Source organism: Bufo bufo, chromosome 5 (genome assembly GCF_905171765.1).
Source record: "Bufo bufo chromosome 5, aBufBuf1.1, whole genome shotgun sequence".
In the NCBI taxonomy this organism is placed as follows: Eukaryota; Metazoa; Chordata; class Amphibia; order Anura; family Bufonidae; genus Bufo; species Bufo bufo.
In genome coordinates this window covers 322,537,634-322,559,485 of record NC_053393.1, presented here as the reverse complement: position 1 = coordinate 322,559,485, position 21,852 = coordinate 322,537,634, and the positions used below count along the sequence as shown (strand labels likewise).

The window sequence follows — 21,852 nt, the reverse complement described above, 5'->3', positions numbered from 1 at the left end:
TTATTAAGTTGGGACACCGCGTGAAAAAGGAAAGGGAGCAACAATTGGATTTTATTAGAGGCTTTGAAAAAAACCTTCTTTACTGAAGAACTTAAGGCACAGATTTAACTCCTTGAGATTGCAACTCAAAGATTGCCTACTCCATCGCTATGAAAAAAAACTCCTCAGTAAAATCCTGTTACTATTCCCAGAATAATAAAGCAGGGAAATTACTAGCCAGTCAGATTAAAAAGAAATTTGCTAAATCCAGAATCCCCTTATTATAACCTGAAAAGATTCCAGCAAACCTATCAGGCCACCCCACAGGAGATAAACTCATTTTTGTCGTCCCAAACCTCCCCACATTAAAGGTACAACAACAAAATTCGATATCTCCTACCTTCACATCAACAGAAATATCTTAAATTATTTCATCCCTGCCTCTGCATAAGTCCCCTGGCCCTGATGGATAATCTAATGCGTATTATAAAGCCTTTACCCCCTGTTTATTACCCCATATGACATCAATGTTTACAAAGGCATTTCAAGAGGGTGCATTTCCACGACAAATATTATCTGCCACCATTGTGACCTTACCTAAGCCCCAAAATTTCAGACCCATTTCCCTCTTGAATACAGATATAAAGATTTATGCTAATAGGGCACTTGCGAATAGACTCTCAAAAATCCTCCCAACACTAGTGGGTATAGATCAAGTGGGGTTTGTTAGGGATAGGCAGCTTACGGACAACATGAGAAGGGCGCTGAACATCCTTGACCACATTGTGTGTCAAAAGAGCCCTGCGTTTTTGATTACGCTGGACGCTGAGAAGGCATTTGACCGCTTAAATTGGTCCTATGTCTTCTCGGTCCTGGAATGATTAGGCTTAGGAAATACTCTAATCACAGCTATTAAAGCCTTGTATTCAGTCCCTACAGCGAGAGTTTTTGTAAATGGATCGGTGTCATCTCTGTTCCCAATTTCCAATGGAACACGTCAGGGTTGCCCATTGTCCCCCCTCAATTTTGTTTTAGCCATTGAACCCCTGGCTCAAGCTATCAGACAACACTCTGATATCGCGGGTGTCAAGTCTAATAACAAACAACACTGCATATTATTATATGCAGATGATATACTTCTATTCTTCTCCTCTCCCCACACATCATTAGAAGCTGCCCTATCACTTATAGAAGAATTTGGGAGTCTAACGTATTACAAAATTAATGAAAATAAGTCCCAACTCCTTCCCTTTAATATCCCTTCCCAACAAATACTAGAATTAAAGTCAAAATTCCCACTAGACAGGCAAACCAATCATAAAATACCTGGGCATTAAACTAACATCATCTATTCCCCTATTGTTTCAGAATAATTACCTCCCTCTTTTAGATACCATCAAAGATGATATCTCTTCCTATGGCAGATCTGAAGTTTCATTGGTAGGCCGTATTGCTACCTTTCAAATTATGACTCTACCTAAGCTCTTATTCACTTTCCGCACAGTCACCATCAAAGTAACTTCCCACTTCTTTACAAAAGCACAAGGCCTTCTCAACTCGTTTGTCTGGGCAGGGCATAAACCACGAATATCCTCCTTCTCATTAAATAAAGCCAAACGAGGAGGTGGGTTGGGACTACCGAATCTGACAGATTATTTTTTGGCGACATAAGTCAACCTCCTTTTTAGTTGGTGGGATGGGGATACTTATATTCCATGGATTCAAATAGAATCCTCCTTAGCCCACTCAAAACATCTTAGAACTCTACTAATCGACTACTTGAACCCATCCCCCACTAAACCTTCTAATCTACCCTACCTTTTAGAAGTGGTCCTCTACCATTGGCTCACATTTCACCACAGAAGCGCTCCTGTAACCAGGGCTGTGGAGTCGGAGTCGAGGAGTCGGGGGAAATTTTGGGTACCTGGAGTCGGAGTCGGCAAACAATGCACCGACTCAGACTCCTACTAAATTTAGATTGGAATAAAAAAAAAAAAGCAAGTTTAAATGTCCCAATTCACAAAAAGTTATAAATAATGACTTCTCTACTGTAAGAATAAAGACCAATGCATGCAGTGCCTCACGTAGCCGCAAAACAAACACGTTAAGTGACCGTGAAGAAGCATGCTTTTCATGTGCTTCACTATATGGCACGCAACGCACAATTAGGAGCTGCAATACTTATACTTTCCATAGTGTTGTGTTCTGTTTTTACAGGGAACGCAGCGTCCATGTGTAACCTAGCCTCTCACTGATAAGGGATTAAATAAATATGTTTTTTGCAGGACTAGAGAGTGAGACACTTGTATAAGTGAAGGGAATGGAGGGCCAATAGTTCAAGACTGAAGCTGTAAACCATTGGAAAAACTGCTGTCATTTAGCTAAGGCTATAAAAACTTGTAAACTCCGATTGTTAGCTTAAACTTTAAACATGACTATGGGATTCTCCTAGGAAAATCATGTTTTAGAATAAATGCCCGTTCCTGGATCCTCCCACTGCCCTATCTTCAGCAGCAGATAAGGCACAAAGGAGAAAGCAGCTTCCCAGCCAGTAGTCCTGTGGTAGGTTGCGTTTCTTTCCCTCAAGGAATGTATAAAATACATTTGCATATTAATACAGAGGAGTCGGAGAGTCGGAGTCGGAAGTACATAAAACTGAGGAGTCGGAGTCAGAAGATTTATCTACCGACTCCACAGCCCTGCCTGTAACTATCGGTGTAACAATTATATCTCCCTTAGGGCTCATTCAGACGGCCGTATGCTGTCCGCAAAAATGCTGAATGCTATCCGTTTTTTTGCGGATCCGCAAAAAAACGGATCTGCAAAAAAACGGATAGCATTCAGTATTTTTGCGGACCCATAGACTTCAATGGGGCCATGTCCTGATTTTCACGGACAAGTATAGGACATGTTTCATTTTTTTTGCGGATCCGCAAAAAAACGGATAGCATTCAGTATTTTTGCGGACAGCATACGGCCGTCTGAATGAGCCCTTACAATTATTAGAGATGAAACTTCCCGATACGGATCTCTTCTCCTGGAGATCACAAGGTCTTCGGTGGATTTCACAACTATATAGCAAAGGGCAAATTAAGTCCTTTACAGATCTTCAGCAAGAGTTTGGTTTTCCCCGCACAGACTTTTACAAATACTTACAAGTCCGACATCTGTTACAATCACATAACCCTTGTGTAATTGTAGCCAATAGGCAATTGTTTGAGCTATGGGGTTCCACTAGAACAGGGGTGGCCAACACGCGGCTCCTCGCACCTTCATTTGCAGCTCGCAGAGGAGCACGTTCTCCTCTACATATGCGGCTCACAGGGGAGAGGGCCAGCTATTCCTGTACTAGGGATGTCGCTCGCAGGTATCAAAATATCAGCAGCACAGGAAGCAATCACATTCTCCCACCTGTGCTGCCTCCGCTGCCACCAGTGAGAACACAGAGGGGAAGAGGAGGGGGGCTGTAGACACTGTCACCAATGAAGTTAACTCACTCATTTATTCAAATACAGGAGGCGGGTGCTGGCTGCAGAATCATATAGCCCGCACCGGACCTCTATGAGAGGTAGCTGAGATCCGCGGCAGTTAACCCCTTAGGTGCCGCACCTGAGGGGTTAACTGCCAGGGATTGCAGCGCCGTCATAGAGGCCAGGTGTCTGCTATGTGATTCTGCTGCCTCCTGTATCTGTATTAAAGGTTGTCAGTGGTGGCGCAGTGCACCCCCCCCCCTTAATACGTGGAGGCCCGCGCTCTGACCTGACGCTGTGCACATCTGGTCACTGTGTAGAGGGCGCCACAGCCCTCAGAGCAGCGGCAGCAGAGGTAGGATAAGCATCCTGCAGTTTTTTTTTATATTAAAGTACTGATCATGGGGGTCTTATCTGACATGGGGGTAGTATGAGCTCAGATAAGACCCCCAAATCCTCATCAAACCCACAAAATAAGCTTCCCCAGTGCTCACATAAGACGTCAAAAATCAGACACCCCATGCTCACATCTCCCCCATGTCAAATCAACCCCCCCCCCCCCCCACACACGATCTCAGAATGGGGGTGGGGAGGTCATCTGAGATGGGGGGGGCGGTCATCTGAGATGGGGGGGGCGGTCATCTGAGATGGGGGGGCGGTCATCTGAGATGGGGGGGGCGGTCATCTGAGATGGGGGGGCGGTCATCTGAGCATGAGGGCGGTCATCTGAGCATGAGGGCGGTCATCTGAGCATGAGGGCGGTCATCTGAGCATGAGGGCGGTCATCTGAGCATGAGGGCGGTCATCTGAGCATGAGGGCGGTCATCTGAGCATGAGGGCGGTCATCTGAGCATGAGGGCGGTCATCTGAGCATGAGGGCGGTCATCTGAGCATGAGGGCGTCATCTGTGCATGAGGGCGTCATCTGTGCATGAGGGTGTCATCTGTGCATGGGCGGTCATCTGAAAAATCTTGAAACACATTGTAAAAAACAAAGATTGCCAGGAGTCTCACTAAAGCTGTCTACATTACAGGTAGGAAAGGTGGTTTAAATGCACTTTTAAATGTTTGATAACTCAATTGCAGTAATACTGTCGTGTGCACGCATATTTGCATAAATGTATAGCTTGTGGCTCCTGGCAGTCACAAGTTTTTTTTTTCTGTCTCTTTGTGACTGTAAGGTTGGCCACTCCTGCACTAGAATATCCATGAAAGCCCCAGGCCTTAAACCAATATATATGAGCTTGGGTGACAAATCATCCTTTCAAAAATCTACCCCCTGTGGCGAAAATAACCTCACCACTGGGTTTTGGAGGGGCCAGTTTGCCAGCCTCTTGCGTCAGGATTATGGCCCATATACTAACTTTGAAGGAGAAGATAGACCGGCTGCACAAATCTGTGGAACTGTTTTGTGCAGGAAAGCCATGCTTGCGGTCGGTCAAATATGACTTCCATGGAATTCTGGAACCCCTGCTCGGATCTGGGTGATTTTGGGATATGTTGTTCGCCCAGATAAGAGCTATCCATGGATATATAATTTTGTTTTCTGCCTGTGAGTGATTAAGTTAATTGTGTTTGGTAATTGTGTCACAGGCAATGCCTATTGTATTTGTGGATTGCGTCACAGACAATGCCCATTGTATTTTGTTGATTGCGTCACAGACCATGACCATTGTACAGGATGGGCCATTTATATGGATACACCTTAATAAAATGGGAATGGTTGGTGATATTAACTTCCTGTTTGTGGCACATTAGTATATGTGAGGGGGGAAACTTTTCAAGATGGGTGGTGACCATGGCAGCCATTTTGAAGTTGGCCATTTTGAATCCAACTTTTGTTTTTTCAATAGGAAGAGGGTCATGTGACACATCAAACGTATTGGGAATTTCACACGAAAAACAATGGTGTGCTTGGTTTTAACGAAACTTTATTCTTTCATGAGTTATTTACAAGTTTCTGACCTTTTATAAAATGTGTTCAATGTGCTGCCCATTGTGTTGGATTGTCAATGCAAACCTCTTCTCCCACTCTTCACACACTGATAGCAACACCGCAGGAGAAATGCTAGCACAGGCTTCCAGTATCCGTAGTTTCAGGTGCTGCACATCTCGCATCTTCACAGCATAGACGATTGCCTTCAGATGATATGAGATGTGCAGCACCTAAAACTACGGATACTGGAAGCCTGTGCTAGCATTTCTCCTGCGGTGTTGCTATCAGTGTGTGAAGAGTGGGAGAAGAGGGTTGCATTGACAATCCAACACAATGGGCAGCACATTGAACACATTTTATAAGTGGTCAGAAACTTGTAAATAACTCATGAAAGAATAAAGTTACGTTAAAACCAAGCACACCATTGTTTTTCTTGTGAAATTCCCAATAAGTTTGATGTGTTAAATGACCCTCTTCCTATTGAAAAAAACAAAAGTTGGATTCAAAATAGCCGACTTCAAAATGGCCGCCATGGTCACCACCCATCTTGAAAAGTTTCCCCCCTCACATATACTAATGTGCCACAAACAGGAAGTTAATATCACCAACCATTCCCATTTTATTAAGGTGTATCCATATAAATGGCCCACCCTGTATTTTGTTAATTGCATCACAGGCAGGGGGGGAGGGTGTGTACATTAGCTGGGAGTGTAACTGTACAAAACTGTGTTGATTGGCTGTTGTGACTGTGTCCTGTACTCCACAATGTCCAACCTTGTTGGGAAAACTGTAAATAAATGCATTTGTGCTCATTAGAGAGACCTGCTTTACCACTTCATGAAGTCTTGGCTCATGTTTGGGGATGGGATAACTACACTCTTGAGGATTGCTATATCACAATACTCCCCTGAGTATAAGCTCTTGTAAGAGCTTGTTCCTGGTTCCTGCGCTCAGGATTTAGGAGCGGTTTACCCATTGGAAGCTGAAGCCCGGTCTTGGGTCCAGCGTGGGTGGAGGACGGCGAGACCCCAAACAAGCTGTGGCGGTTCGTGGGGTCTGTGGTGGTTAAGGTGTCGAGCGGAGTGCTTGGAGCCCTCGGGAAGCACTAGGAGCATCCATCAACGGAGGTACCCAGTCGGGATGCTAGGAGATCCGTTACACCCCCTTTTTTTTTTAGCATGGGACAGAGACTTCAATATCTCAATTACTGCAACCAGCTGCTGGACACCAGCTTTGAGATTTATCTCAACCACCTTTTTTCAGTATGACTCTATGAAGCAGCTATCAAAACTTGCCTGAGGTGGTATTTAACCCCTGCCAGGTTTAGCAAAATATTCCCTGGAATATCCCATTTATGCTGGCGCAAATTTGGAGCTAAAGGTACGCTTCTGCACATCCTATGGTCTTGTCCCACACTAACAAACTTATGGGACAGTGTCTTTGGTCTGGCCTCAAGATTCTGCTGCCTACTCCTCGAACCTTTACCATACTGGGCCCTCCTTTTCATGGATATGCAAGATATTGCAAGGCCTTACAGGATCCCGATAGCTCATCTATTCATTGTCACTAAGACTAACATTACTAGGTGTTGGAAATCAGTCGAAGTCCCGACCATGTCAGAAACTATCAAACGGGTGCAATAAAACGGGCTATATGAAAAAATTATGGCCATCAAAGACCACAGTCTTGAAAAATTTTACTATCATTGGCAGGCTTGGCTCAATTTTATTCCTATAACCTACTCAGCACACACTGCACTAAATCAAAACCAAGACACCCTCTGTGACCAGTAGACTTGCTTTGACTGTTCAACTGTTTTGTTTATTACCTTTTATATTGATTCCCAGTATTTTCCTACACGACAAGAATATCATTCACAGTTGCAGATAGGATGATTTATCTCTACAAGATCTCCAAATGTCTATTATTACCATTGACATTATGTATTCTTTCTCTTACTTGGAATATCTGAAACTCTGTTTTGTTTTTGCTTTTAAGCATTATATACGTGTAAAATCCAATAAAAACTATTGAAATAAAAAAAAAAAGTGTGTAGGTGTTTCACTTTTATGGTGCATGCACGCTTCTATCAAATTAAAGCACTTCAGAAAATTGTGTGCGTTTACTCTTTTTTTTTTGCTATTTTGTGAAGTTACGGTTTGACCTTTTGAAGGAAAAGGTAAAAACACTTGTCAATACTGTAACCTGTAATGAGCAGCTGTTATCAGCGAGCAGCATTGGGAAGGTGTATAGACGGTAAGTGGAGCAACGTAACTGAAAGCTGTCTAATGCATGACTGCAAATGCTTTTTGTATTTTTTTGCTTATGTAGAGTTCACAGTATCAAATTCTATATTATTAGTCTACTGAGAGGTTTGGGGTATGAGTTATGAATCTGAATTTTAAACAGTAGTCTCTAATCAGAAAATGTTGTGGCATACACCTGCTTCTCTTATTAAATAGACATTTTATGTCATAAAAAAAAAGCTTTTCACATTTGTAAGAAACGCAGAGCAAAAAGTTGAATGACAGAATTCTGAAATTAAAAATATGCAGTAATTGACTATAATTCCCATGGTTCATAAGCAATAGTCTTAATTGGTGCTACTAAAGTACTGCAGTAGCTCAGAATTGACATGTTGCTAGAATAGTTCTAGGCATTGGCAATAAAGAGATTCCACACTGTGTGATCACCATAAGAAAACCTTGCCATAAGTGTGGACAGTGTCAGGCTCTGTTCACACGACCATTAAGATTAATTTTGCGAGGTTTCGGTTTCAGACATGAGAGAGCCAGAATAGTGCAGGTTGTTGTACAATTTTTACCTGAACTAAGGAAACCTAATAGATGATTTACTCAATGGATCTGTCACAATGGTTATGGCTCTAGTGATAACAGGAGCAAAGACAATAGTGTGAACAGAGGCTAACAGAGCCAATTATTGATACTCACTAGGAATGAAATAACATGCCCGACAGGCTGGATTCTCCAAATTCCTGCATGTGTGTTAGTAAAATGCTTCCATTTCCAAAGAGTAGCTATCTGAAAACAAAGGGATCCTACATCAAATGCATCATCTATTTATCTCCTCCTTTATTTTGATGTTCATGCTCAACACACAGAAGTGTTTCTAAATAGTTGATGGCCAAGCTGTAACATGCTGGTAAACTGGAGGTTCTTTCTCTGAGACTGGGTAAGTGCTCATGCACTCAAACATGTGCTGGCCACAATGCACGCGCACCAACCATGTGCCCGCCGTCTGCCCGACAATACGCACCGGTAAAAAATAGTGCATGAACAATTTTTTTGCAGTGCGGCGGTACGGACAGAAAACCCATGGAAGCACTCCGTAGTGCTCCCGTTCCACACAGCACCTTCCGGATTGCAGAGCCGTTTAAGTGAATGGGTCTGCATCCGATGCGCACACGGACGGTATCTGTATATTGCAGACCTGCTGTTTGTGGCCCCAACATGGGCACTGCCAGCACACATACGAGTACATGAGCCCTAAGGGAAAGGTCCCATAGAGTAGAGTCCTGTACTGCTGCTGCAGAAAAATGTATGACTGGTATTAAACACTGTCCAGCTACCTCCGATACAGTCACGAATGAGGTATAGGAGGAAACACCAAACTGACAACCAGGAGGGAAAGGGAAAGCCACTAGGCCTTAACGCTAGGGACAGGAAAAGGTCACCTCCTAGTAACCCTACTCCTGGCCCGACTCCTAACCGTATGGGCACCCCTTGAAGTTAGAAATGCTCATATCCTGTAACCAGGGACCCTGGAGACCCTAGAGATCCCCAAGAATATTATCAGGGCTGAGGCAACCCGTTCCTTCCCTGATGAAGGAACAGGCGTCTCCCTGAGGCCTAGTAACAACAAGCAAGGAAGGGAAAACAGAACACAAACGTAACACTTAACTTATGGTAGTGATGGACGAGCAGGAACACCAGAGACGACCTCACACCAGCTAAGCCAAACCCAAATGAAGCTATCTACCGCACAGTCAGAAGGGTGGGGCAACACTAAATAGGGTAGAGTAATGAGTACTAAGCTACACTGGAAACATGGGATGAGGTCACAAACAAACACTGAATAAAGAGTAATCAAAGAGGCTGTTTGATTCCTCCACGCTCTGCCAGTCTCCTTGATCTCCTGACATCTGTCACAGATAGGACCGTGACAGTACCCCCCTTCTACGGGTGACCTCCGGGCACCCAGGACCCACCCTATCAGGATGAGCTCTATGAAAGGCCTTCACAAGACGATTAGCATTAACATTGGCCGCTGTAACCCACATCCTCTTCTCTGGTCCGTACCCTTTCCAGTGGACGAGATACTGGAGGGATCTACGGAGAACTCAGGAGTCAACAATTCTGTTGATCTGAAATTCTACATTACTGTCCACCATGACAGGAGAGGGAAGCAAGGAGAATGGCTCAACGAGTTAGACACATTGTTTCAACAACGACTTATGAAATACGTTATGAATTTTCAAAAGCCTGAGGAAGTTCAAGACAGAAGGCTACAGGGTTAACAATGGCAATGATCTCATATGGACCAATAAATCTTGGGCCCAACTTCCAAGAAGGTACCTTGAGGGCTCATGCACACGACCGTTGTTTTGCGGTCCGTTTTTCACGGATCCGTTGTTCCTTATCTGAAGTTTTTTCTTCTCTGACTTAAGTCCTCTTCCGTTCCATTATTCCACAAAACATATCCGCATGTGATCCGTTTTTTGCGGAAACAAACTTATTAATCACCAAACACATGAGCAATATGGGCTGGGCATAGCATTTCTACAGTATGGATTCTTACGATCAGTAATCGCCGTAATAGGATGAATTGCTCCTTCTAAACAATGCCGCCATTCCTCAAATGTCAACTTAATGGCCGGCAATTCTCTATTACCCACATCATAATTTCTTGCAGCAGTCGAGAGTTTTTGGGAGAAAAAAAGCACATGGGCGCTATTTTCTAGGTGAAGGACCCTGCAACAAAACTGCTCCCACCCCTACCTCTGACGCGTCAACCTCTGCAATGAATGGCTGTAACACGTCCGATTGCACCATTATAGGGGCTGAAGCAAAACATTCCTTCACTGCAGAAAAGGCTTGTAATGCCGCATCAGACCGACAGCGACATCTTTTCTAGTCATGTCTGTTAAAGGTTTAACCACAGTAGAATAGTTCAAGATGAATTTACGGTAGTAGTTAGTAAACCCCAAAAACAGCACAAGCAGGGGTCGATCCCAGTCCAACACGGCATGGACTTTCTTGGGATCCATAAGAAAACCTGAAGATGAAAGCAGGTAACCCAGGAATTGCACTTCCTGAACTGCAAATACACACTTTTCAATCTTAGCATCCAACTTATTCTCCCGTAGGATCTGTAACACCTGTCTCATATGATCCTGACGAGTCACCATGTCTGGAGAATAAATTAGTATGTCATCCAGATATACAACAACAAACCTCCCCACCAGATGATGAAAGATGTCATTGACAAAGTGTTGAAAAACTACTGGAGCATTGGACCCTCAGGATTATTAAAAGCAGTCATGCATTCATCCCCCTCCTTGACCCTTACCAAATTATATTCCACCCTCAGACCCAATTTAGAGAACACCTTGCCACTGGCAATCTGATTAAACAAATCCAGAATTAAAGGAAGGGGGTAAGGATCACGGATGGTAGTACGGTTGAGCTCATGGAAGTCCAGACATGGCCTAAGAGTACCATCCTCTCGCAAGGGCCCAGGGGCGGCGTTCGGGCTGTAAATGCCCAGGCCGCTTTTCCTTCTCCTCACATAACCCCTCCCCAGCCTGTTGCTTGGCCCGCCCTGTAAGCCTCTTACATCATCCAGTGTACTGGCCGATATCCCGCCGGCGCATGCGCACTGTGATGACCATTGTGGGCAGCAGCATCATTCCATGCAGTGCGCATGCGCGGGCGGGATATCGGCCAGTACACTGGATGACGTAAGAGGCTTACAGGGCGGGCCAAGCAACAGGCTGGGGAGGGGTTAAGTGAGAAGAAGGAAGAGCGGCCTGGGCACTTACACCCCGAACTCCGCCCCTGGGCACTTGCAAGCCCTCATTTACATATGAATAAAACTCAGTTTTTGCCCCTGGTAAACATCCAAACAAAAAGACAAAAGGTACCGTTTGACTGATCTATAGCTCTGCTACAGTGCTATGTAAGTGGTCTATAAGGGCAAATTGTGGTGACAGTCTCCCTTTAACCATGGTAAGCACAAAACCAACGGAGCAGACAGACCCTCCAGCACAAAACATGAAATGGCTTCCTGCTGAAAATCACCCACTCTTAAGCCTCATGCACACAACCGTTGCTCAGGTCCGCATCCGACGCATTCCGCATTGCGGCGCGGCGCGGGCCCATTCACTTTAATAGGGCCACAAAAGATGCGGGCAGCACTCTGTGTGCTGTCCGCATCCGTTGCTCCGTTCTGTGGCCCCGGAAAAAAAATATAACATGTCCTATTCTTGTCAGTTTTGCGGACAAGAATAGGCATTTCTACAATTGTCCGCCTGTTCAGTTCCACAAATTGTGGAAGGCACACAGGCGGCTTCAATGTTTTGCGGATCCGCAGTTTGCGGACCGCAAAAAATGGAACGGTCGTGTACATGAGGACTTAAATGGATGTCATTCACCACCTGCGACAAGCATTTTTGGGTAAGAGGTGCCGAATCAATTGCAAAGACAGAGATACTTTTCTCTAATGCACTAGTAGCCAACCCATGAATACGAACAAACTGTCCATCAATCAGGTTAACCCCTGCCCCACTGTCGCTAAATACCTCGATTTCCACAGTTTTGGACTTTAGCGCCTACTCGGCAGAAAGGAGAAATCGGGTACTACCAGTAAATGACAAAAGTACGTTTTCTTGCTCCCCACCCACACCACCAATAGTAATTTGAGGATTTTAGTTTTTTTGTTTTGTTCACACCTTGACGCTGAATATATGGACAAATATTCACGAAATGTCCCTTTTTCCACAACAAAAACAGACTCCCTTCATATGACCAGAGCTCCTACCAGCAGTTCCAGGAGTAGCTGCCCCCAACTGCATAGGCTTATCACAAGGCGTAGCCACAGGAGTCTCTTTACCATAAGTGTCAAAGGTAGCCGCCACCTTAATTGACAGTACGTCCTGAGGGTGAGGACCCTTAGATGTCCCCCTCAAGAGTCTATCCAGACGTACAGCATGGGACATAGCTGCTTCCAATGACTCCGATTTTTCATGAAAGGCCGTGTCCAGCAACCTCTCAGATAGACCCTGACAGAACTGGCTAAGCAGAGCAGTATCATTCCACTCCATATCCATAGCCCATCTCCTAAATTCAGAGCAATAGATTTCCGCGGAGTGCTCTCCCTGACGGAAACCATGTAACTTGGTCTCAACCTGAGAGATTCGGGTCAGATACTAATCCAATCACCGTGTGTCTGTCACATTTCAAATGCTTTGGCAGCGGACCCAGGTGTTGGTGTAATGTGTGTCTATTAGGGACATCACTCATTGAACAACTACTACTCCTCTCTTTGCAGCTGCATGGCGACTTCAAATTGTTAATCAGCTTCTGCTATAACTGCTGTACTGGTTGTCTTATTTCCTTATATCACAAAAAATAAAAAAAATAAAAATAAAAATGACTCTGGACCTCTGAGTCTCAGCTGTCTACTTCTGATGATGAAGGATCACCTACGTGAGTGTTGGGGTCGGATGAAAAGGCTCTTTACTCCAACTAGGTCTCTTATGTATGGTTTATGTTTGCTGTCCTTTAGGGTAGTCTTACATCTTTCAAGGTTGGTTTTTAATTCTCTCTTCCTTTGAATCCAGAGGAAAAAAAAGCAGTCTGGTTTGAAGCGGTTTGGGAGCTGTACTTCTACAAGCAGACAAACAATGCGGGTTTGAGAGCGTTCGCGCGTTTGTATTAATTGTCTGACTTTAGATTACGTGACTTCAGATTCAGGGATTTTAGGAGGGGACTACAGTAAGTAAGATTCTTATCACTACACTATATTGTATTTTTTCTCTTTCCTTGCGTAAACCCCATTTAGTATGTGTTCCATTATTGACAGCGCAGTCCAGTGCACATCTTGTCTAATGTATGCAGTACTGAAACAGCTGTTTGAGGGTGCATATCTTTGTTTATAATATGAGCAAATTACCCATTCGGAATCTCACATCGTTTCAACACTAAGAAGCGTTGCTAATTTGGAACAGAGTTTGCTGCTCCTTGAGCAAGCAATCTATGGGGTAGATGAGGAGGAGAGTGGCAGCGAGAAGGATCACGAAAGTGAGGTAGCTAGCTCGGTAACAGAAAGCAGGGTAGAGGGAAGAGTGCCTGGGAGGCTTGCCCTGATCTGACACACCCCAACAAGTTTGCAAGGTTGGCAGATGAGGGGGATGTCAGCTCAGGAAAAGCACTACTGCAGCCGGATACTTCCTCTGCCAGTAAGGGGAATGTCGGCTCCAGTAAGCAGGGGACCAGGAGAGCAGGGCAGGCAAGACAGGTGCTAGTAGTGGGAGACTCAATTATTAGGTGTACAGATAGGGCAATATGTCACAAAGACAAATTACTGGGAGGGGCTGGAGAAGATCCAGCAGTCATGGTCCATATCAGAACCAATGACAAAAAAGTTAGAGGTAGGTTAAGCGTCCTTAAAAATGATTTTAGGGATTTGGGTCACAAGCTTAGGGCAAGGATCTCAAAGTTAGTATTTTCAGAAATACTGCCTGTACCACGAGCCACACAAGAAAGGCAGCGGGAGATTAGGGAGGTTAACAAGTGGCTCAAGAACAGGTGTAGGAAGGAGAGGTTTGGGTTCCTGGAGAACTGGTCCGACTTCTGTCGGCTACAGGCTCTATCTTAGGGATGGGCTGCACCTCAATAGAGAAGGGGCAGCTGTTTTGAGGGAGAAGATGGCTAGAAGGTTGAACTAGGGACTGGGGGTAGGGAAATTACGTTATAGGATGGGAAGATAACTGATACATGGCTGGACGGTTAACATACAGGGTTACATTCTGTTTAGAAAGGATCGTCAAAACCGGAGAGGGGGAGGGGTTTGCATTTATGTAAAGTCCTGTCTAAAGCCCACACTCTGGGAAGATATAAGTAAGGGACAAGAACATGTGGAGTCACTGCGGGTAGAAATACATGGAGGAGAAAAAAATAATAAAATACTAATAGGGGTTTATTATAAGCCACCTAATATACCAGAGTCCACAGAAAATCTACTTAACAAAATAGATGAGGAGGCAAATCATAATGAGGTGGTCATTATGGGGGACTTCAACTACCCAGATATAGACTGGGAAACTGAAACCTGTATATCTCATAAAGGAAACAGGTTCTTGGCAATAACCAAAGACAATTACCTTTCCCAACTGGTTCAAGACTCGACTAGAGGAACGGCCACACTGGACTTAGTATTAACCAATAGACCTGACAGAACAACAGATGTGCAGGTTGGGGAAATAGTGACCATAAATTAATAACCTTCCAATTGTCATTCAAAAGAGTGTTTCTTAAGGGAGGAACAAAAATAATAAAACTTCAAAAAAGCTAAATTTAGCCAACTAAGGCTACTTTCACACTAGCGTTCTGCTGTCCGCTCGTGAGCTCCGTTTGAAGGGGCTCACGAGCGGAGCAGAACGCTTCCGTCCAGCCCTGATGCAGTCTGAATGGATGCGGATCCGCTCAGACTGCATCAGTCTGGCGGCGTTCAGCCTCCGCTCCGCTCGCCTCCGCACGGCCAGGCGGACAGCTGAACGCTGCTTGCAGCGTTCGGGTGTCCGCCTGGCCGTGCGGAGGCGTGCGGATCCGTCCAGACTTACAATGTAAGTCAATGGGAACGGATCCGCTTGAAGATGACACCATATGGCTCAATCTTCAAGCGGATCCGTCCCCCATTGACTTTACATTGAAAGTCTGAACGGATCCGCTCAGGCTACTTTCGCACTTAGAAATTTTTCTAAGTTATTAATGCAGACGGATCCGTACTGAACGGAGCCTCCGTCTGCATTAATATGATCGATCCGTTCAGAACGGATCCGATCAAGCGCTAGTGTGAAAGTAGCCTAAGAGAAGCCATAGGCCTAACTAACTGGGACAAAGTTCTCAAAAATAAAAATACAGCCACAAAATGGGACATTTTTTAAATCAGTCCTAAAATCTAATTGTGAGAGGTACATACCTTATGGGAATAAAAGGTTAAGGAACAAGAAAAAAAAAAACTAATATGGATAAATAGAATTGTAAAAAAAGCAATAAATGACAAAAAGAAAGCATTTAAATCACTAAAACAGGAGGGGGCGAGGAAGAATTGAAAAACTATAAGGAAAAAAAACTGAATATGTAAAAGACAAATAAAAGCAGCCAGAGTAAAACTAACCCTAAAATGTTCTTCAATTATATAAATGGTAAAAAGTATAAATTTGAAGGTGTCTGCCCTTTACAAAGTAATGAGTGGGGAGTAGCAGAGAGCGATGAGGAGAAAGCAAAGCTATTAAATATTTTTCTCCACTGTATTCACTGAAGAAAATAAACTTTCAGATGAAATGCAGAATGTAAAAGTAAATTCCCCATTAAAAGTGCCCTGTCTGACACAGGAAGAAGTACAGCGGCGTCTTAAAAAGATTAAAATAGACATATTGCCGGGACCAGATGGCATACACCCCCGTATCCTAAGAGAATTAAGTAATGTCATAGACCAGGGATGGCCAACCTGAGGCTCTCCAGCTGTTGCAAAACTACAACTCCCAGCATGCCCAGACAGCCTACAGCTATCAGCCTATAGCAGGGCATGGTGGGAATTGTAGTTTTACAACAGCTGGAGAGCCGCAGGTTGGCCAGCCCCGTCAGAGACAGACCCTTATTTCTGATATTTAAGGACTCTATAATGACAGGGAATGTTCCACAGGATTGGCACATAGCAAATGTGGTGCCAATATTAAAAAAAAAGGCCAAAAACAGAACCCAGAAACTATAGGCCGGTAAGTTTAACATTTGTCGTGGGTAAACTGTGTGAAAGTTTTCTAAGATATGCTCTCTTGGAGTACCTCAATGATAATTACCAAATAACTCCATATCAGCATGGCTTCATGAGGGATCGGTCATGTCAAAGTAATTTAATCAGTTTCTATGAGGAGGTAAGCTCTAGACTTGACCGTCACGAATCAATGGATGTTGTATATCTGGACTTCTCCAAAGCATTTGACACTGTACTACATAAAAGGTTAGTAAATAAAAGGAGAGTGCTTGGACTGGGAGAAAATGTCTGTATGTGGGTAAGTAACTGGCTCAGTGATAGAAAACAGAGGGTGGTTATTAACGGTACACACTCAGATTGGGTCACTGTCACTAGTGGGGTACAACAGGGGTCAATATTGGGCCCTATTCTCTTCAATATATTTATAAATGATCTTGTAGAAGGCTAGCACAGTAAAATATACATTTTTGCAGATGAGACTAAACTGTGTAAAGTAATTAACACGAAAGAGGACAGTATACAGCTGCAGATGGATCTGGATAGACTGGAGGCTTGGGCAGAGAAATAGCAGATGAGATTTAACACTGACAAATGTAAGGTTATGCACATGGGAAGGAATAATGCAAGTCACCAGTACATACTAAATGGTAAAACACTGGGTTACACTGACATGGAAAAGGACCTAGGAATTTTGGTGAACCGCAAACTAAGCTGTAGAAACCAGTGTCAGGCAGCTGCTGCCAAGGCCAATAAGATAATGAGTTGCATCAAAAGGGGAAAAGATCCCCGCAACGAGAACATAGTCCTGCAACTTTACAATCCCTAGTCAGACCACACAGAGTACTGTGTACAGTTCTGGGCTCCTGTGAACAAGGCAGACATAGCGGAGCTGGAGAGGGTTCAGAGGAGGGCAACTAACTAAAAACTGGAATGGGTGGACCACAGTACCCTGAAAGATTATCAAAATTAGGGTTATTCACTTTAGAAAAAAAGACGACTGAGGGGAGATCTAATAACTATGTATAACTATATCAGGGGTCAGTACAGAGATCTCTCCCATCATCTATTTATACCCAGGACTGTGACTGGCGAGGGGACATCCTCTGCGTCTGGAGGAAAGAAGTACACAAACATAGAAGAGGATTTTTTACAGTAAGAGCAGGGAGACTATGGAAGCCTCTGTCTGAGGAGGTGGTGATGGTGAGTTCACTAAAAGAGTTCAAGAGGGGCCTGGATCTATTTCTGGAGTGTAATAATATTACAGGCTATAGCTACTGGAGATGGGTTGTTGATCCAGGGAGTTATTCTGATTTACTGATTAGGGGAAAAAATTATTTCCCGACTACAAAGTGAGGAAAATTGGCTTCTACCTTACTGGGGTTTATGCCTTCCTCTGGATAAACTTGCAGGATGACAGGCTGAACTGGATGGACAGATGTCTTTTTTCAGACTTAGGCCTCATGCACACGACCGTTGTGTGCATCCGTGGCCGTTGATCCGTTTTCCGTGATTTTCTGCGGACCCATCGACTTTCAATGGGTCCGTTGAAAACTCGGAAAATGCACCGTTGTTCATCCGTGGCCGTGATCCGTGTTTTCTGTCCGTCAAAAAAATTGGTGGCCAGTGCGGCCTCAGCTCCCCCCCCCCCCCCTTAGTTAAAATCACGTTCCCCCATCATTGGTGGCAGTGGAGAGTTCCGATCGGAATGTCCCAGTTTAATCGCTGGGGCTCAGATTGGTAACCATGGCAATAGCGTCCTGGTTGCCATGGTTACTTAGCAATTTTTAGAAGCATTATACTTACCTGCGATGTCTGTGACCGGCCGGGCGCTCCTCCTACTGGTAAGTGATAGGTCTGTGCTATAGGCAATGCGCCGCACAGACCTTTCACTTACCAGTAGGAGGAGCGCCCGGCCGGTCACAGACATCGCAGGTAAGTATAATGCTTCTAAAAATTGCTAAGTAACCATGGCAACCAGGACTGCAGTAGCGTCCTGGTTGCCATGGTTAACGATCTGAGCCCCAGCGATTAAACTGGGACTCCGATCGGAACTCTTTACTGCCACCAATGATGGGGGAACGTGATTTTAACTAGGGGGGTGAGGGGAGATGTGAGGCCGCACTGGCCACCAATGATGGGGGATTCGGAACGTGATTTTAACTAGGGGGGGGGAGATGTGAGGCCGCACTGGCCACCAATGATGGGGGATTCGGAACGTGATTTTAACTGGGGGGGGGGGGGGGGAGGCCGCACTGGCCACCAATGAATATAATATTGGGGAGGGAGGGGGTCTGCCCCCTCCTGCCTGGCAGCACCTGATCTCTTACAGGGGGCTATGATACGCACAATTAACCCTTTAGGTGCGTCACCTGAGGGGTTAATTGTGCAGATCACAGCCCCCTGTAAAAGATCGGGTGCTGCCAGACACCAGGGGGCAGTCATGTTCGTAGGATATTCCAACTTGAAGAGTCCCCATCACTATGGGAACGCCTCTGTGTTAGAATATACTGTCGGATATGAGTTTCACGATCTAACTCAAATCCGATGGTATATTCTAACATAGAGGCGTTCCCATGGTGATGGGGACGCTTCAAATTAAAATATACCATCGGATTGGAGAAAACTCTGATCCTATGGTATATTAACTCCTGACTTTACATTGAAAGTCAATGGGGGACGGATCCGTTTGCAATTGCACCGTATTGTGTCAACGTCAAACGGATCCGTCCACATTGACTTGCAAGTCAGGACGGATCCGTTTGGCTCCGCACGGCCAGGCGGACACCAAAACGACTTTTTTTTCATGTCCGTGGATCCTCCAAAAATCAAGGAAGACCCACAGACGAAAAAACGGTCACGGATCACGGACCAACGGACTCCCGTTTTGCGGACCGTGAAAAAATACTGTTGTGTGCATGAGGCCTTATGAACTATGTTTTTTCTGAAAGTCAAGGTGCTTCTTAAAGAATAATGTCACCTGGATCTATTCTTCTATTTTCTTAGTGGTGTTTATTAATACAGTGTTTTCATGAATAGTAGTGAACAGTCAGTTGCCAAAGTCTCAAACTTTTCCACCAACCCTGAAGATCTGATTTTTGCTGCCAGGCCAATATTAATCCTCAAGCCAGGGGTAGATTGGCCACAGACCTTACAGGGAAATTTCCCGGTGGGCCGATGCCCAGGGGTCTGCCTGAGCCCTCCTCACTGCCGGCCAGTGAAAGTTTTTGGGGATGTATTTTGTGATGGACTGTGGTATTTGGCTCTGTTGGGGTGGTATAATGTGCCATAATATGGTATTGCTGTCCCCACCTACTTGTGTTGGCCCTGCCTTCCATAAATTTGGACCAGACTACAAAACAGGGCCACTTTTAGTATTCTTTCCAGGGCCACTTTAAGTTCCAAATCCGCCCCTGCCTCAAGCTCTTTAGTACCTAAAGAGAAAAGCCTCAACAAGATGATTTTAAAGAAGCAACTGTCATAGTGAGACATCCCTTTAAAAGGGGTCACCATGAATTTTGAAATTCACTGTTAAACCAGACTAGTAGGGCTAGCTCAGCTGAATGTAATAATACCTTGACGATCCGATGCGTCATTCTGAAAAAACTGTTGTTTTAATCCATACACAAATAAGGAATGTGTTGTAAATTGAGGGAGGTCCCAAACTACTCTGTGCACCCTTGTTCTTCCTGCTTCCTCTGCCAGCCCCTCCATCTCCTTCATGATTATTTGCATACAGTCGTCGGTGAAAATGTCCTATGTGGTAAGCATGCTGGAACTCTGGATAATGGCAGCACACATGTATGATGAAAGCTGCTACAATGAGGAATAATGTAATGTAGGGAATGATGTACCCGATAATAATCATACATATCAACTTATGGTAATGTGAATTTTATACGATAATATAACATGTGACCTCTAATATTCTTCTTATTTTAGCCCTTATATGATGCACAGAGGTGGTCAATTTTTTCAACTGCTCTGGTTCAGTACAGACAACGTGTACAGCATTCACTCTGAGCACGCAGGCCAGGGAGGAGATGTTGGCCAATAATCACCATCTTTCTCCAACTTTCCAGTGTCAGCAAGAACCTAATAGTCGCTGCTGACTGTATCCGTGTGGATAAGTGGCTCCCTCAAGCCAATCAACAAGAGCCAAAAAGGACCATGACAGCAAAGAAAAGACAAGCCTATTTTAAGAATGGGTATTCTAAAAGCCATGGCTTTATATGCAAATTGGGCAAATTTCGCTCTTTAGCATCTGTGGTGCTTAGGTTTATAATTTCTTTGCTACATTACTTTAGTAGAAAGAGTCTCTACCGTAATGTAGATAAATCTATTTGGAAATAGAAATTGGGAAAATTCAATATCATGGATGGTGAAATGCTGTATTTCAAGAAGTAAATAGTTGAATGATGAATGTCACAGTGAGAGATAGCTGTAATGCAGACAAGATCATGGAATATGGAGAGCAGAAAAAGTTCAGCATTTAAAGATTGTATTTTTTTTTTTTACCTTAGCCAACATTGCAAGATGCTGATTTTGAACAATAGCCGTCCTATACGTAGCCAAACCTCCTTCCTCAAGATTAGGAAACAGAAAGTACAGGTGGACACTGTAATAAAAGCAAAAGAGGATCAAAACTACAATAAAGGGAAAAGAAAATCACTACGTAATAATCAAATTGCTTTGTGCTTGTGATCAACAGGAATTTGTATTCATACATGTGATTGCAGCAAGATATTTTTCAATATTAATCCATCATTCCAACGGCACTGTACATAAAAACATACAGATTGGTGCAGTTGTCAGCAGAGTAAAAAGTAGATCAATATGTTCTATCTGAAGGATAAAAACTAAGCAGTGTCAAAGGCTTGTCTTTGTTAGCCCTTGCCCTAAGACCAGGTCATAGCTTGCAAGAACTCGCTTGCTTGTCCTGGTCTTTTGATTAATACTTTATAATAAAGAATCACTCTAGGTGCTATAATAATAAAAAAAATGTATACATAATATATGCACAAAGAAAAGTATATATTTTTTAACTTGACTGGCACCATCTGCTGCTGGGAGAGGCAATACCAATGTCGCTAGTGTCATGTAGGTGGTTTAGGACAGTCACTTTTACGGTATGCTGTACTCATTTCAGCAGAACCTAGCAAGCTCTACATAAATACCTATATTACCAATACTTTTAGACAAGAAAGTGCATGTTCAATGAATAAATGTAAGCCAATGGAACATTTACTTGTTCTAGATGAAATAGGTACTCGACTGATACTAAACCAGCCGGCACATTAAGCATTTAATCCTCTTGAAAATGTAACATATAGGCAGCTGCTATGGTCGCATTTCCATAATGTAGGTGAGAATTCTAATGTAACCATTAAAGCAGAATCTACGAGATGCTGCAATGATGGTGTTATATTAATGACAACACTCATTGGAAACATGA

At 44.0% G+C, this 21,852-nt stretch overlaps 1 protein-coding gene across 1 annotated transcript in view; it reads right to left on the bottom strand.

Moving 5' to 3' along the window:
* The window catches only part of DROSHA (drosha ribonuclease III), a 351,648-nt gene that overhangs the window by 114,676 nt on the left and 215,120 nt on the right, over positions 1–21,852 (bottom strand). Inside the window, exon 21 of the mRNA XM_040432119.1 lies at positions 20,916–21,015. Within this exon, the coding sequence (XP_040288053.1) occupies positions 20,916–21,015 (100 nt within the window). The remainder of the gene's footprint in view (positions 1–20,915; positions 21,016–21,852) is intronic.